This window comes from Podarcis cretensis, assembly GCF_951804945.1.
Source record: "Podarcis cretensis genome assembly, chromosome: 11".
Taxonomy (NCBI): domain Eukaryota; kingdom Metazoa; phylum Chordata; class Lepidosauria; order Squamata; family Lacertidae; genus Podarcis; species Podarcis cretensis.
In genome coordinates, this window is record NC_137180.1 from 65408363 (window position 1) to 65423481 (window position 15119).

The following is a 15119-nucleotide window of genomic DNA, read 5'->3' on the forward strand; positions in this document are numbered from 1 at the left end:
CCGGTGGAAGAAATACCGTGGTACCTCAGGTTACAGACGCTTCAGGTTACAGACTCCGCTAACCCAGAAATAGTACCTCGGGTTAAGAACTTTGCTTCAGGATGAGAACAGAAATTGTGCTCTGGCGGCGCGGTGGCAGCGGGAGGCCCCATTAGCTAAAATGGTGCTTCAGGTTAAGAACAGTTTCAGGTTAAGAATGGACCTCCGGAACAAATTAAGTATGTAACCAGAGGTACCACTGTAAGGGCATTTCAGAATCAAATCAGAAGCTGAGGTGGCTTTCATAATTATGGACTGTCCCTGGACATAGTCAAAGGTGACTATGGGGTTGCAGAACTCATCCACAGACAGCTTTCCGGGTCATGTGCTCCTGGTGCAACAGAACATTGTGACAGAAACCAGAGTGCACTGAATCGCTGTTTACCTTCCTGCCACAGTGGTACCTGTTTATCTACTTGCACTGGTGTGCTTTCAAACTGCTAGGTTGGCAGGAGCTGGAACAGAGCAATGGGAGCTCACTCCATCGCGGGGATTCAAACTGCCGTCCTTCTGATCGGCAAGCGCAAGAGGCTCAGTGGTTTAGACCACAGTGCCATCCGCATCCCTCCTAGGGTATGGAAGTGGTGACCCACTGAACCCATTTCAGGAAACACAGGTGCCCTGTGGCACTCACTAGGCACCTTCCCTCAAAGAAGTACTCCTAGTTTGGCAAAGTTTTCTGTTTTTCAGGCACTCAAACCACAGCATATTGCACAACTACTTAAAGAAGAAAAGTACTTTCCCCTGGCTTTCGGGGCCGTTGTCACTTGGAATAAGCTCCTTGTGCGAGCTTCACAATGTGCAAGGGATCGGTGGCGATCAGAGTGGCGCTTTGCTTTGCCATAACACTGACAGAGCCCACCCTGAGGGCAGATGTGCCAGGCAGGAGAGGAAAAACACCTGGCTGAGGCAGGGGAGGTGGGACATTCATGCTCAGACGCGCACACAGCCCTACATTGCTGATAATTTTTATTTTTCTGCCTTGCTGGACTAGATTGCCCTTTGAGTCCCTTCCAACTCTACGATTCTATTATCTTTTTAAAAGTTAAAAGCTGTTAAGGGGAGGAATTTAACACTTTCCCTCAACACGCTTTCTCTAATCTCTTGTTGTAATCAAAATCTGCCTTTTCCCCCTTATGGGGTATCCAAGAGCCCATATAGAGTCCTTATGTAGCTTCCCTATTGGTAGGAGAAAATAACAGAGGCCAAGCAGAGAATATTGAGAAGCAAAGCGGCTAGTAAGCCGGATCTTTATTGATCTGTTGCAACAGGGTCCTCACTCACCACACGCAGGAAGGAGGAGGAACCCCAAACAAAGGTGTGCCTGCGCTTATATAGATATTTTAAATTCCCTCCTTGGAGTCCAAGACAACCCCCAGAAACATCATACATACATCACAGAAGGGGTGTAGCTCAAGACCACCCCCTCAGATACATCATACCTACATCACAGAAAGGGCGGTCTACAGCAGAAATCTGAGTGTGTTGTTTACCTCCTGTCTGCCAGGTTACCTGTTTAATGGTCTCTTGACTGGATTGCCTGGGGAGCCTGGCCAGTCTTTTGCAATGATAAATACTAAGTTCCTGAGCCAGGTCACAGCCTCATACCCTATTCATATCTTAAGAAGGATTTGTGAAGGAAAAGACAATGGGGAGGCTTTTCCATTTTCCTTTGACCTTGCAGAGAAAACATTTACTCAGTTTGGGAATCAAAATGGTTTCAGGTCGGTCTTCCTGTGCTGATCTATGTACATGCTTGGTTGGTACATTTATGAACATTTAACATATATCTAAGACCTCAAAATTCCTATCACACTCTCCCCGAGGTTGGGACTTGTCCTGCTGTGCGGTGGGGGACAAAGGTGTGAGAGAAGGGCAGCTGGACGGGGATGTAATTTAGTGGAAACTGCAGGAAGGCAGAGGGCTACTCTTGTGCTCAAATCCTGCTTGTGGACTGTGCACAGGCGGCTTGGTTGATCACTGTTAGAAGAGGAGGAAGGATCCTACAGGCCACTGAGTGGATTCAGCAGGCTCTTCTCACCTTCTTATGTTCATGAAGATTCGGAAGGCCTTCTGAAAACCTTCTATTCTATTGGGAATAGTACCAGGAAGTCTAAAGGAAGAGGATGAGACATTATATTTATCCGCAACAGTAGCCGCAAGGCTATTGATTGCAAAAAATTGGAAAAGTGGTATAATACTGACAAAAACAGAGTGGCTTGCCAAATTACTGGAGTATTACAATATATCCAAAACAATGGGAGAAATTGGAAGGATCTCAAAAGAGAAGATAGACAAGGACTGGAAGGTGTTTAAAGGATATTTGCAAAATCATATTTAAAAATCAGAACTCCTATTAGAATAAATAAGTTCAGTTATAAATACTGAAATACTAAATAAGATGGATGACAATGTGTAACAGAAAAAGAAGTATCGTCTGTCCCCTCAAAAAGAAGTATCATCTGTACCACCTATCGTCTGTCCCCTCAGCAATCGCCCGCCCAATTGCCGCAGAGACAGCCAATCAACACCAGCCCTTGCCACAGCCACCAATAACACGCACAATAGCCGCTGACAATCTCCGGCTTGCAGCGGCAACCAATCCCATGTCCCTGTGATCTGTGTATAAGACGACCTCCCCTCCCCTTTCGGCAAAATTTCCTAAGGAAAAAACCTCGTCTTATACATGGAAAAGTACAGTATCTGATGAAGGAGAGCCAGCCATCTTCCCAGTCACTTTCTTTCCGTCTCAAGCAGCCCCACATGCAGAAAAGCCTTACTTTTTTCCAAATAAGACACATTAATGGTCATTCCCTTTTTTTTATTTGAGAATTTATAGAGATTGCAAGCAGACACAATGGAAGGAAATTCAAATTACATTTGTATTTAGCATCTGTGAGTAGATACTTGTAGGACAACCGCAAAGGGAAGACAGAAAAATAGAGAATAACATGAAACCACGCAAATGGTTTTGAAAACACTCCTGATTAATTCATCCATAATTTTATTAAGGAAAGCAAAGCGTTGGAATAAGATGCCCTCACCAGTTAATCAGGTTTCAAATGAAAGCTCCCAATTACTCAACTTTTTCTGAACTTCCCAGTTTGTCATTCAGATTTCTAATTCAGCATTGAAAATCACATTTTGGATGTGAAGTATTTGCATCTGGTATTGCCCTAGCCTTTGTTCATGAATCTTTTGACAGTTTGATTCAGCTGTCAAACCTTCATTATCGCTGCAAGTGATATTCAAAGGCAGCCTGGTAAAATGTCTCTGCTCTGCACTGTCATGGAGATATATTGGGTTCGTTCTAAGCCACACTTCTGGTTCACAATTGGCCTAAATTGAAAGTGAGCCCAGAATCCTCAGCAATGCATAAGGGGTTTTGCAGCAGATGTGCAGGTTATCTTGGCAGAAGAGACCATTTGTGCTGGAGTGATCCCTGAAGACTGGAAACAGATTCAGATGTCAGTGCTGTCAAGCGCCAAGCAGCCCATGTGCTGTCACGCACCAGCTAGAAAGCATTAAACACTGAAGTCCCAATATCATTGGGTACCCAATATCAACTAGCTAGAAAACATTCAACAAATATTCAAGGAATCAGACAACCTCTGGAGAAGATGAACGACAAAATTCACAAAGGGGAAGTTCAAGGAGAGTTTGGGAAGCAAATTCATCCCAGATCTGCCTTAAAGTTCCTGTTTTGTGGTTATGAATGTTGCATCTGTCTCGGATTGGGGCCTTTGTGCCCCATCATGTGCTCTGTCTTTCTCATCCTTGTGTTTCCACTATCTTGACTAGCTGCCCCGTTGCATCATTGTGAGTTTCCCTTTCTTTCTTTTGCCAAATCACACCACCAAGATCCACAGGGTTCCTCGCAGATAGTACAGTAATTTTCTTAGCCTTGAATAACAGGCTATTTGTTTTAGCCAATAAAAGAGAAAAAAAACTACCTTTTGGGCACCCAGATTGCATACATGATTGTTAGCTCAGACTTAATTTCCATTAAGAGACATTTGTAAACATGCACAGAGGCAATTCCAGGCCATGTTTAAAAAAGCCAAGGCTTCTGGCACACCTAACACACCCAAGGATGATTCTACAATATGCCCATGTTGCTAAGCTAGTCAGTGTCAGGGGATGATGGGAGCTGTAGTCCAGCAACATCTGCAGGGCCACAGCTGCCCCAAACCAGGTTTATACCACGGTTCTGCATTCTCCTCCTCTTCTTCTCCCTGTCACCTTCATCTTTTTCAGCCTCATAATTCTCATAATTTGCTTGCTCCTTAACCCACCAAATGCACCTTCAGCAGCACAATTTCAAGATTTCGGAATAACAAGGAAACAGCCCAAGCAAAAACTAGCAGCACTGAATGTGACCTCTCTGTTCCCTGAAGAGCAGCGAATGTGGCCAGATTTTGCCTAGGCAGAAGACAAAGCAGCCTCTAAGGCGGCTCAAGAAAAAATGGGCAGTCTATTAAGACAGTGGGAAGTTTTGAATCTCAGGAAACTGGGATTTTTGTATGCAGGTGTGTGTAGCAAACAGCTGGGAGCTTTTGCAACTGGTGGGGTCTGAATCAACTAACTCGAGATGGATATTTGCAAATGCGAGAAAGCAGTGGAAAGGCTTTACAATAGTCTAGAGGCAAAGACCCCCCCATTTCCAAGGGGGCAAACTGCTCAAACGCAGGAGCACAAAGAAGGACCTTGCTGGATTAGATGCGTGGTCCATTTTGGGGAAGTGCAGGCGTTGAATGAAGCTGATTGCTGGAGGTTCCTCCTCTGTGATGTAAGGGGGTCAGCCGGACGTCTAGAAGGAACGCCAAGATGACCTCTGGGAGAAGAAGGAAAGCAACATTAATGGATAGTTCACCCCATCCTGCCAAACTCAGCATTTCTTCAGGTGGTTGTCCCACCCAGACAGAAGGGCTCAGCAGGTCAGGTTGTCACAAGGCCCACCATTGTATACTGACAACCAGGGAAGTCAAAACTGCTTCAGTCAGCAAAATTGGCCCTATTATGGGTCCCGCCTAACCCCCATTTCCCAACTGTAATGACTCAATCTTTCAGTGTGGCAGCACCTACGTTTTGGAATTCCCTGTCCATTTGGTCTCAAGCAGGCACCTTCAAGGGCCTTTTTTTGACACCTGCTAAAAGCATTTTCATTTTGACAAGCCTACCCAGATGTTTGGCAGGTTGATGCGAGTCTTGGGTCTTATCCACACATCTTCTTTTCCCGCTGCTTTCACCCGGGGAAAACCACTCTATAGTGTTCAGTCGGAACAAACAGCCATTTGGGTTTCCTCCGGATTGACGTTTACTCCGATTTAGCACCAAAGAGTACATTTTCCCTGGGAAAGGGGTGGGTCAAGGGGGAAGCCACTTGGAGCTGGGCTCTCTTGGCACAAGACAAGAAGAAGTGTGAAGGAGCCCTTAATCTGATTTCAGTCTGTTGTCATTTTACATTTTTGAATGTCTTACATTATTGCTCTTAACTGCTCTTAGTGGTGATTTTATTGATTTATCTTTTTTTGCAAACTGCTTTGAGGTGTTCCTTTTACAGTCAAGCAGTGTATACATTTGATGAAATAAAAACAAGCCAACAAGACTTTTCCAGACCCAGTTTCTTGGCTTTGCTGGGACTAATTTCGCCACCCCTTTCCAGTCCCACATTCACTGATGTCACACAGAAGGTGGAGGAAACTTGTTTTCTGCTGCTCCAGAGGAGGGGATCTGAACCAACGGATTCAAATGACCAGAAAGGAGCTTCTGACTAAACATCAGGAAGAACTTTCTGACGGGAAGAGCCAGTTGACAGTGGAAAGGACTCCCTCAAAAGTCCTTCCTTAGGGGATTTTAAGTAGAGGTTGGGCAGCCATCTGACTTGGAAGAGTTAGTTGAGATTCCTGCATTGCCAGGGGTTTGGACTAGATGACCCCGCGTCCCTTCCAGCTCTACAATTCTGTGATTCTATGACCATGGGGTCCCCTTGCAACTCTATGCCTCTAGGATCTCAGAAGTTGGTGGCTTGTGAGAGAGGCTGCCATTTGAATCCATTGGTTCGGGTCGTACTTGAGACTTCAAATACCGTATTTTTTGCTCTATAAGACTCACTTTTTCCCTCCTAAAAAGTAAGGGGAAATGTGTGTTCGTCTTATGGAGCAAATGCAGGCTGCGCAGCTATCCCAGAAGCCAGAACAGCAAGAGGGATTGCTGCTTTCACTGCGCAGCGATCCCTCTTGCTGTTCTGGCTTCTGAGATTCAGAATATTTTTTTTCTTATTTTCCTCCTCCAAAAACTAAGTGCGTCTTGTGGTCTGGTGCGTCTTATAGAGTGAAAAATACGGTAGATTTCACAGTAGCTTTCATCTGGGGAAAACCACTCTGTAGTATTCAATTGGAACAAACAGCCATTTCAGTTTTCTCCGGATTGACGTTTACTCCAATTTAGCACCAAAGAGTACATTTTCCCTGGGAAAGGGTGACTAAAAAAGACATCTCACCCTGTTATGGTTTCGGCGGTTCAACGTCTCTTTCAGATGCTTCACCCAGGGGGCATGGGGAGGGGCACAGAGGTTCCTCCCTCTGATGGTGGTGAAACTGGAAACACAAAGAGCAGGAAAAAATATGAGCAGATGACCAGGATGCCTCTGTCATCTTAGATATCCCTCTTGTTAACCCCCCTCCCCCCCCCACTGAAATATCTGCATTGCATGGTCTAAAGCAGTTGTTCCCCCCTTTTTTGTATAATTTTTATTAATTTTTTTCTGTTTTGCATTTTGGAATATTCATTTAAACAACCTTAAAATATCAATACTTCCTTTCTTCTCTTTCCATGGTTCATTTTGCATACCACATATTTTACATCCATTATTACATCCGTCAAACCTTATTTACACTGTTGAATTTATCTTGATGCTGCCGACGTTATCAAGTATACAAAATTCCCCCCCCCCCCATATATACAATAAACATTTTCCAATCTTCTTTAAACGAATGTTCTTCTTGTTCTCTTATTCTATAAGTTAGGTCTGCAAGCTCCATCAGTTTAAGTTGCCATTCTTCTTCTTTTTTCCCCAATAGATTTTTATTGAGATTTTAAAGGTTACAAAAAGAAAAAATAAAGAACATATTTAAACAGAGGGGGGGGGAAATACAGAACAATACAAGAACAAAGGGGAAAAAAACACAAAAAGAAGATGCAGATAATTAAAAAAAACAAATCAATCCTTTACATAACTTTCTTTCCTTTGCCTATTTCCTTGACTTCCTCACACCTCCCTTTTTTGTATTCTAATTCAATTAGATATTTCAGCAAATCCTTTCCATCTTTATTTTTATCCTAATGATTTATCTTAATATACTATAATTTTACATTCTGTTCTTTCACCAATTAACAATCCATTTTTACTTAATCCTTTATATCATTTCTGCTAAAACCACATTACTTCATTCCAACATCCTTCTAACATTCCTTAATTTTACAATGTTTCTGTAGATAAACTTTAAATTTCTTCCAATCTTCTTCCACCAACTCTTCTCCTTGGTCTCGGATTCTGCCAGTCATTTCCTCCAGTTCCATATAGTCCATCACCTTCATCTGCCATTCTTCCCAGGTGGGTAAATCTTGTGTCTTCCAGTACTTTGCAATAAGTATTCTTGCTGCTGTTGTGGCATACATAAAGAAAGTTCTATCCTTCTTTGGCACCAATTGGCCGACCATGCCCAGGAGAAAGGCCTCTGGTTTCTTCTGAAAGGTATATTTAAATACCTTTTTCATTTCATTATAAATCATCTCCCAGAAAGTCTTAATCCTTGGGCATGTCCACCAAAGGTGAAAGAATGTACCTTCAATCTCTTTACACTTCCAACATTTATTTTCGGGCAAATGATAAATTTTTGCAAGCTTGACTGGCGTCATGTACCACCTGTAGATCATTTTCATTATATTCTCTCTTAAGGCATTACATGCCATAAACTTCATACCTGTGGTCCATAACTGTTCCCAGTCAGCCATCATAATGTTATGTCCAACATCTTGTGCCCATTTAATCATAGCAGATTTCACCATTTCATCCTGAGTATTCCATTTCAACAGCAAATTATACATTCTTGACAAATTCTTAGTTTTAGGGTCTAACAGTAAGTTGCCATTCTTCTTTAGCTGGGACCTGGCTTGTTATCCATGGAGGTAGTGGCCCCTGAAAGGGCAGTGGGATTACCTTGGGGTTGCTAAGAGGCAAGAGGGTGGAAGTGGATCACTGGATCAAGTTCACACATTTCGTTGAATTAACTAAACTAAGTAGCTTTCATTGGATTTTGAATAGATGTGCAATTAATTGTTACCGTTTCAAATTTTATTGCATTATTCTCTTCCTTAGTGGGAACCACTATTCTGAACAATGTTTTTCTTTGGAGTTGGGTAGGGGGCACTGGGGATAAATTTATGGAAACAAGCAGGTAGGGCCTCCAAAAAGTTTGGGCACCAGAGATCTATAGGCAGCAGTTGCCACGTTGCCCCCCCCCAGGAGAAAAGGTGGGGCCAAAAGACCTCTTTCATGCTTTCAGGTGAGAATCCCTGATTAAGTTGCCTGGGGAAATGGTCCGTGCAACTCAACACTTTTGCCACTTCTTGAAAGCAACCGAAGTTGCCTTGATGGGATCTCGTTCCACCTCATTTGCACAGCCTGGCACCGTTCCAGGGAAGTCGCTGTGAACGGGACACGGTGGCTGAAGTTTGTGCAATGTTCTCTCAGCCTCGCTTTTGGCTGCAAGCCACAGACCACAGAAGTCATTTTATTTGCATGGAAGTTGATCCCATTATGTGCCTAGATAGTAGCAGGGGAAGACCGTGTACACCTGAACTTTGCTCTCTTTGTTCGCAGCGGGAGGGCAGAGGAATGGAAATGCAACAGATATTTCCCTCTTGTGGGTTTAACAGAGCATGGAATGGGTTGTAGCGATGTCAGGTTACAAGAAATGCAGGACTCCAGGGATTGCAGGCTCTGAGACTGCAAGGAGAGGTTTCTGGTTACACCAATTGTCCCAGACAACAGACACTTCTTAAACTAGATGAAAACAGGCACGCTTAACTCCTCTGAACTTTGAATTACAGTATTCCTAAGACAACCCAACACCCATCTCAAAGGAGGACTGTGAAGTCCTCATTTAATATAAGATAGGGTTACTAAACTTTGTAGGCCCAGAACAAGAAGTCAACTCATAGTAACTGGAAACAATGTTTGTCAACACCCATTACTACAAAGCCAACACAATATTACTTCATTTAGGGTTTTTCTAAAAAACTAAATCAGTTTCCACATAGTGTGCTCTTGCTCAACAGCACATGGCTGGCAACTAGATGGGACAGAGAAGGAGAATGTCTCCTGCCAAGATTCCCCAAATTGATGCCCTCCAGCTGTTTTGGACTACAACTCCCATCTGTCCCAGCCAGCTAGTGCTGATGAGAATTGAAGTCCGCAGTTTCCGTAGAGCATCAGGTTGGTGGAAGTTTGACCTATCAGCTGCTGTTTGGGTCTGGGATGGCTGGTTAAGAACATAAGAAGAGCCTGTTGGATCAGGCCAAAGGGGTCAAGCAAGTCCAGCCTTCGGTTCCCACAATGGCCAACCAGATATCTCAAAGGGGTTTGAGCCCAAAAGCCCTCCTGTGGTTCCCAAAAACTGGCCTTCAGAAGCTGTGCTGCTTGCAACTGTGGGTGCAGAGCACAGCCATCTTGCCTAGTGGTTGCTGCGTGCTGATAGGAGGAATTCCCATCAAGTTGGAAGCGCATAAAGGAATGGAAGTGGGGAGAATCCTTTGTTCCTTTCCCCGCACCTGGCCTTGTGGGAATCATCTGAGCATATCAGGATCCCAGCCACCCCTCTCATGGGGGTCAACTGATCCTCCATGCCAGGTGGGGTACCATCGCTCCAACCCTGCAGCACCTCCAACCTGACCCCCAAGCTGTGTACTTCCTACAAGGGAAGGCTGAAGCTCCAGACCGTTCCCACAGCAGACACTTCGTCCTGGAAGAAGCTGCCACGGGCTTCTTGCACACTTGACTGCTTGGCCAAAGGTGACTGGAAGCGTGTAAATTCAGCACCACTGAGAAAAGTCACTGGAGCGGAGGAGATGTGGAATGAAGATAAATGGGGGCCACAAAGGTCTGCAAGAGGGCAGCCAGGAAGGTGGGAATGGGACACCCAGGATGAAAAGCATCTGCTGTCACCAAAGTTAATCGGCAGCAAAGTTAATTCAGCCGTGGTGCATCGCCTCTTCTGCGCTGTCCCTGCCGGCTGCGGTTCCAGCCCTTTCTTTTCCTTCTAAGCATGTTTGAGCTCTGTTTAAAAACACCCAAGGAATCGTAGACTCATCACCAAGGGTCATCTAGGCTGACCCTCCTGCAATGCAGCAATCGCAGCTAAAGAACCTCTGGCTGGATTTACACATAAGCTAAACAAGCTATAGCTTAGGGCCCCCAAAATTCAAAGGGGAAAAAACTGGATGTACATTTCCAAAATATGAGATAAAAAACAAATGAAATAAAATCTACGTACAGCAACAGTGTTTTGTGTTGTGTAGGCTCCTATGATGCTCCCTAAAATTGTATTTCAGTTCAACAATTACTTTGATAAAATACAGATTTTGTTATGTGCAAATGGCTTGAGATACTTATAAGGTCCATAAATTACCATATAGCATATATCCCACACAAAAAACAGCAACAATTTGTTGTTGACAAAGGACAGCTAGACATATAAAGGGTCCCATTACCTTCAGTAGCTTAAAGGTAAAGGTAAAGGGACCCCTGACCATTAGGTCCAGTCATGACAGACTCGGGTTGTGGCGCTCATCTCGCTTTATTGGCCGAGGGAGCCGGCGTACAGTTTCCGGGTCATGTGGCCAGCAGGACTAAGCCGCTTCTGGCAAACCAGAGCAGCACACGGAAACGCTGTTTACCTTCCTGCCAGAGCGGTACCTATTTATCTACTTGCACTTTGTGCTTTTGAACTGCTAGGTTGGCAGAAGCAGGGACAGAGCAATGGGAGCTCACCCCATCGCGGGGATTCGAACCGCCGACCTTCAGATCAGCAAGTTCTAGGCTCTGTGGTTTAACCCACAGCGCCACCCGCAGCCTCATCAAACCTAAATCGGTCCCTGCCTCTGACAGAAGGCCACCCCAGCTCTACTTAAAAACCTCCCATGAAGAAGAGCCCATTGCCTTTTGGGGGAGTCTGCTCCACTGTTGAAGGCTCTCACCACCAGAAGATTCTTCCTAATGTTTAGTCAGAATCTCTTTTCCTGTAATTTGAACACACTTCACCGGGTCCTGCGCCCTAAAAAGGCTTGTGTTGCACCCCCTGTCTTCTTCCTCTCTCTGATTTGCTAGAGGTCTATGCAAGGGCACACGATGATCTAACTACACACTAGCCTGCCCCACCCCCCTTTAAAAAGCCGACTCCTGGAATGCAAAGTAGGGGCCACAACTTACATCACAGCCCGGACTGGGCAGCCGTCTTGAACATACTGGTCCCGGTAATCTCGGACAACTTTGGCAGGAATGGGCATTGAGCTGGTTCTCACACAGCAGTCCATGACCTGATAATCACCAGAAACTGAAGAAAAGAAAGGAAAAATCAATGTGTAAGGGAGGGGAAATGGAGGGTCTGCCCTTCTCTCGGCTCACTTTGCAATCCAGGTTAGAGAAAGAGAAGTGCCTTGCTCCAAGGACACCCGTTGCCCCTTCTCTGCCACAGCAGGCCCAGCCCAGCCAGAGCTGGCAAGTGGGCAAGTGGGCAAGTGGGCAAGGGGAAAGGAGCAACAGCATCTTCATCCATCAGGTCAGCTTCCTCCAGAAGGTACTGGCTGCCAGCATCTACCTGCATAGCCCAAATCTCCAGGGTCCTCTGACTACAAGGCTATAGTAGCAGAAGCAGAGGCCAGTGTTGTGGTTAAAAAAGGTAAAGGGACCCCTGACTGTTAAGTCTAGTCGTGGCCGACTCTGGGGTTGTGGTGCTCATCTTGCTCTACTGGCCGAGGGAGCCAGCGTACAGCTTCTGGGTCATGTGGCCAGCAGGACTAAGCCGCTTCTGGCGAACCAGAGCAGCGCATGGAAATGCCGTTTACCTTCCCGCCGGAGCGGTGCCTATTTATCTACTTGCACTTTGACGTGCTTTCGAACTGCTAGGTGGGCAGGAGCAGGGACCGAGCAATGGGAGCTCACCCCGTCACGGGGATTTGAACCGCTGACCTTCTGATTGGCAAGCCCTAGGCTCTGTGGTTTAACCCACAGTGCCACCCGCGTCCCTCAGTGTTGTGGTTACATGGCAGCAAATATAAGGCAGCAAACATGAAAAAGCATTTGTCTGAAAAGGGTCAATCAGTCTGAAAAGGGTCTTTCCAAACAAGACATGTGGGCATTAAAATGGCAAATAGTATTTATTTTTATTTCAGAAAAGGTATACACCATTTGATGATTTAAAAAAAGCCCCAAAGAGAGCAAAACCATAATATTATCAGTTTTAAAAAAAACCATGAAAACAACTTTGCAAATCATTCAGAACATAAAATCAACAATAAGCTAAACATAGATTAAAGTACATTTTACATTATAGATGTCTGGACAGACTTCTCTAAACAAAAATGTTTCAGCAGGTGCTGGAAAGGGCACAGGGAAGGTGCTGGCCTGGTGTCAATTGGCAGGGAGTTAGAGGGGCCACACTAAAAGATTGATTTCTTACAAATGAGAAAGGGGTGACACCTGCAGCAGTGCCAGTTCGGCTGACTGAAGCGGTCAGGTGGGGCAAGGTGATCTTGCAGGCAAACTGGTCCTCAAGTTGCTAAGGGATTTAACACTAAGGCCTTGAACTTGGCCCAGAATCAGATTAGAAACCAGTGCATATCTCTGGGCACAAGGCCTCCCTCCTGTCAGCAACTGCGTTGCAGCATTCTGCACCGACTGCAGCTTCCAGAGCAAGCGCTAGCGAAGACCCACCATTTGCCAAGGAGGAGGCTTAACCGCTAGGGGACACAGCCCAGGTCGAGGGACTTCCCCATCATTTACAGGGAGCCAGAGAGCATTGGCAGGGAAACGCTTGAGTGCCAACTTCAAGGCAGTGAAATTCAGGAAGGGAGAGAGGAAGACGAAGGATTCCCTTGCCCTGGAGAGGCCCAGCCGAAAGACCTCCTGAACATTGGACCCAGCAGTGTGGCAGCCAAGGGGGGAGAAGATGTTGTCTCTTACCCTGCTGGGTGCTCCAGACACAGAGAGCCACCAACCCAAGGATCCAGCCGCCACCGTGTGCTGCCATGCCTGCTGCCATGCTCTGGGTGCCAAGGATGCCACAGAGAGGAAGAACGACCCAGCCAGCCCTGGGTAACTGATGCTCTAGTGTGGAGCCAGCTTCCACCTCTCCTATTTATTGCGATCCCTTGCTCTCGTTTTCACTTTCTTGGTGTGAGTAACAGAGGAAATCCCAGGGAACCAGAGACAGAGGTGAGCAAGAAGAGGCCCAGGCAGGGCTTGTGGCTCGGGCACTGTGCCAGGAATGCCAGCCTGCTGCAGCACCTGAGGGCTTGGTCTCTTTGCTCAAGGGACGTGGCTTGAGTCCTGGAGAATGTGAAGGGGTTCTTGGGCAGAGAGAGGCAGAATCATCGAACTGTAGAGTTGTAAGGGACCCCCCAAGTGTCACAGAGTCTAACCCCCTGCAGTAGGGGAACCACAGCCAAAGAATCCCTGGCAAATGGCCACCCAACCTCTGCTTAAAAACCTCCAGTGCGGTAGAGCCCAACACCTCCCAAGGGAGTCCATTCCACTCTCAAACAGCTCTTAGCATCTGGAAGTTCTTCCTGATATTTAGTAAGAATAGTCCCACCCTCCTGAGCAGGAGAAAACAAGCTTGCTCCTTCTTCCATGGGGCAGCCCTCCAGATATTTGAAGATGGCTCTCATATCTCCTCTCAGCATCCTCTTTTCCAAGCTAAACATACCCAGCTCCTTCAACCGCTGCTCATAAGGCTTGGCTTCCAGACCCTTGATCATCTTGGCTGCCCTCCTCTGCACATGTTCCAGCTTGTCAATATCCTTCTTAAATTGTGGTGTCCAGAACTGGACACAGGATTCCAGGTGTGGTCTGATCAAGGCAGAATAGAGCAGGACTATGTTTCTGTTGATGCAGCCTAGAATAGCATTAGCTTTTTATGCTACTGCATCACAATGTTCTCATGTTCAGTTTGTGGTCCACTAAGACCTTTAGATCCCCTTTGCATGTACTACTAGCAAGGCAGGTGTCCCCCATCCTACGTTTGCGCAGCTGCTTATTCCTGCCTATGTGTAGAACATTACTTTTGTCTCTATTGAAATTCATTTTGTTAATTTTGGTCTAGTTCTCCAAGACTAGGGCTACAGGGCTGGGTCAAATAAAAAGCTTAAAGGAGCTTGCTAATGGGTGCTGATGTTTCTGCAAAAAGGAGCTATGGTTCAAATGGTGGTGGGATGCTGGAACGATCTGTTTTGCCATTTGCATTGTAGGGTTCCTGTCAATTGCAATTTCGGAGTGGGATCCAGTCCTATACCACCAAATTCACACTGTCGAATTATGGTTTGATTTTGGGAGGCCTTGCGCAGAAAACTCACTTCCTCCAGAAGATCGTACTTTTTGCAAGAAGGAAAGTGCTGGGGGAAATGCTGGGAAATGGGGGGGGGGTAATGTTTGCTTTGACACAACATACAGCACATAGTTAAACTAGGGAACTCCCTCCTGCAGGAGGCAGTGATGGCTCCCAACCTAGGTGGCTTTAACACAGGATTGAACAAATTCATTGAGGAGGAGAGGGATATTGAGGACTACTAGCCGGGTTGGTTATGCTCCACAGTCTCCACAGTCAAGGCTGCAATGCTTCTGAATGCCAGTTGCTGCAAATAGCAGGGCAGGATAGGGCTCTTGTGCTCGGCTCCTGCTTGTGGGCTCTTTTTATAGTCTTACATTCTTCAGGTCCATGTGTGCAAAGAAAGGGAGGCCATTTCACAGACTAGACCACAGCAGCCACTGTCTGGTCACAATGAAGATGGAATTTCAAGGA

The 15119-nt window shown here is 45.8% G+C and overlaps 1 protein-coding gene across 1 annotated transcript; it reads right to left on the reverse strand.

Moving 5' to 3' along the window:
• Positions 1-2858: 2858 nt before the first annotated feature.
• On the reverse strand, positions 2859-13480 carry LOC307226493 (C-C motif chemokine 19-like). Its single transcript, XM_079995195.1, has 4 exons — positions 13283-13480; positions 11531-11654; positions 6542-6638; positions 2859-4873 (listed from the first exon to the last, which is right to left on the reverse strand). Exons 1-4 carry the CDS (start codon positions 13359-13361, stop codon positions 4850-4852), a joined length of 324 nt encoding a protein of 107 aa, XP_079851321.1. The 5' UTR covers positions 13362-13480; the 3' UTR covers positions 2859-4849.
• Positions 13481-15119: the final 1639 nt, after the last annotated feature.

Excerpts from the sequence above, each read along its gene's own strand:
- LOC307226493 (XM_079995195.1), bottom strand. The coding sequence starts at position 13,361 with ATGGCAGCAGGCATGGCAGCACACGGTGGCGGCTGGATCCTTGGGTTG. Across the intron at positions 11,655-13,282 it reads TGTCTGGAGCACCCAGCAGG|TTTCTGGTGATTATCAGGTC; the intron begins GTAAGAGACAAC and ends TCTTTTCTTCAG. Across the intron at positions 4,874-6,541 it reads ACCGCCGAAACCATAACAGG|AGGTCATCTTGGCGTTCCTT; the intron begins GTGAGATGTCTT and ends TTCTTCTCCCAG.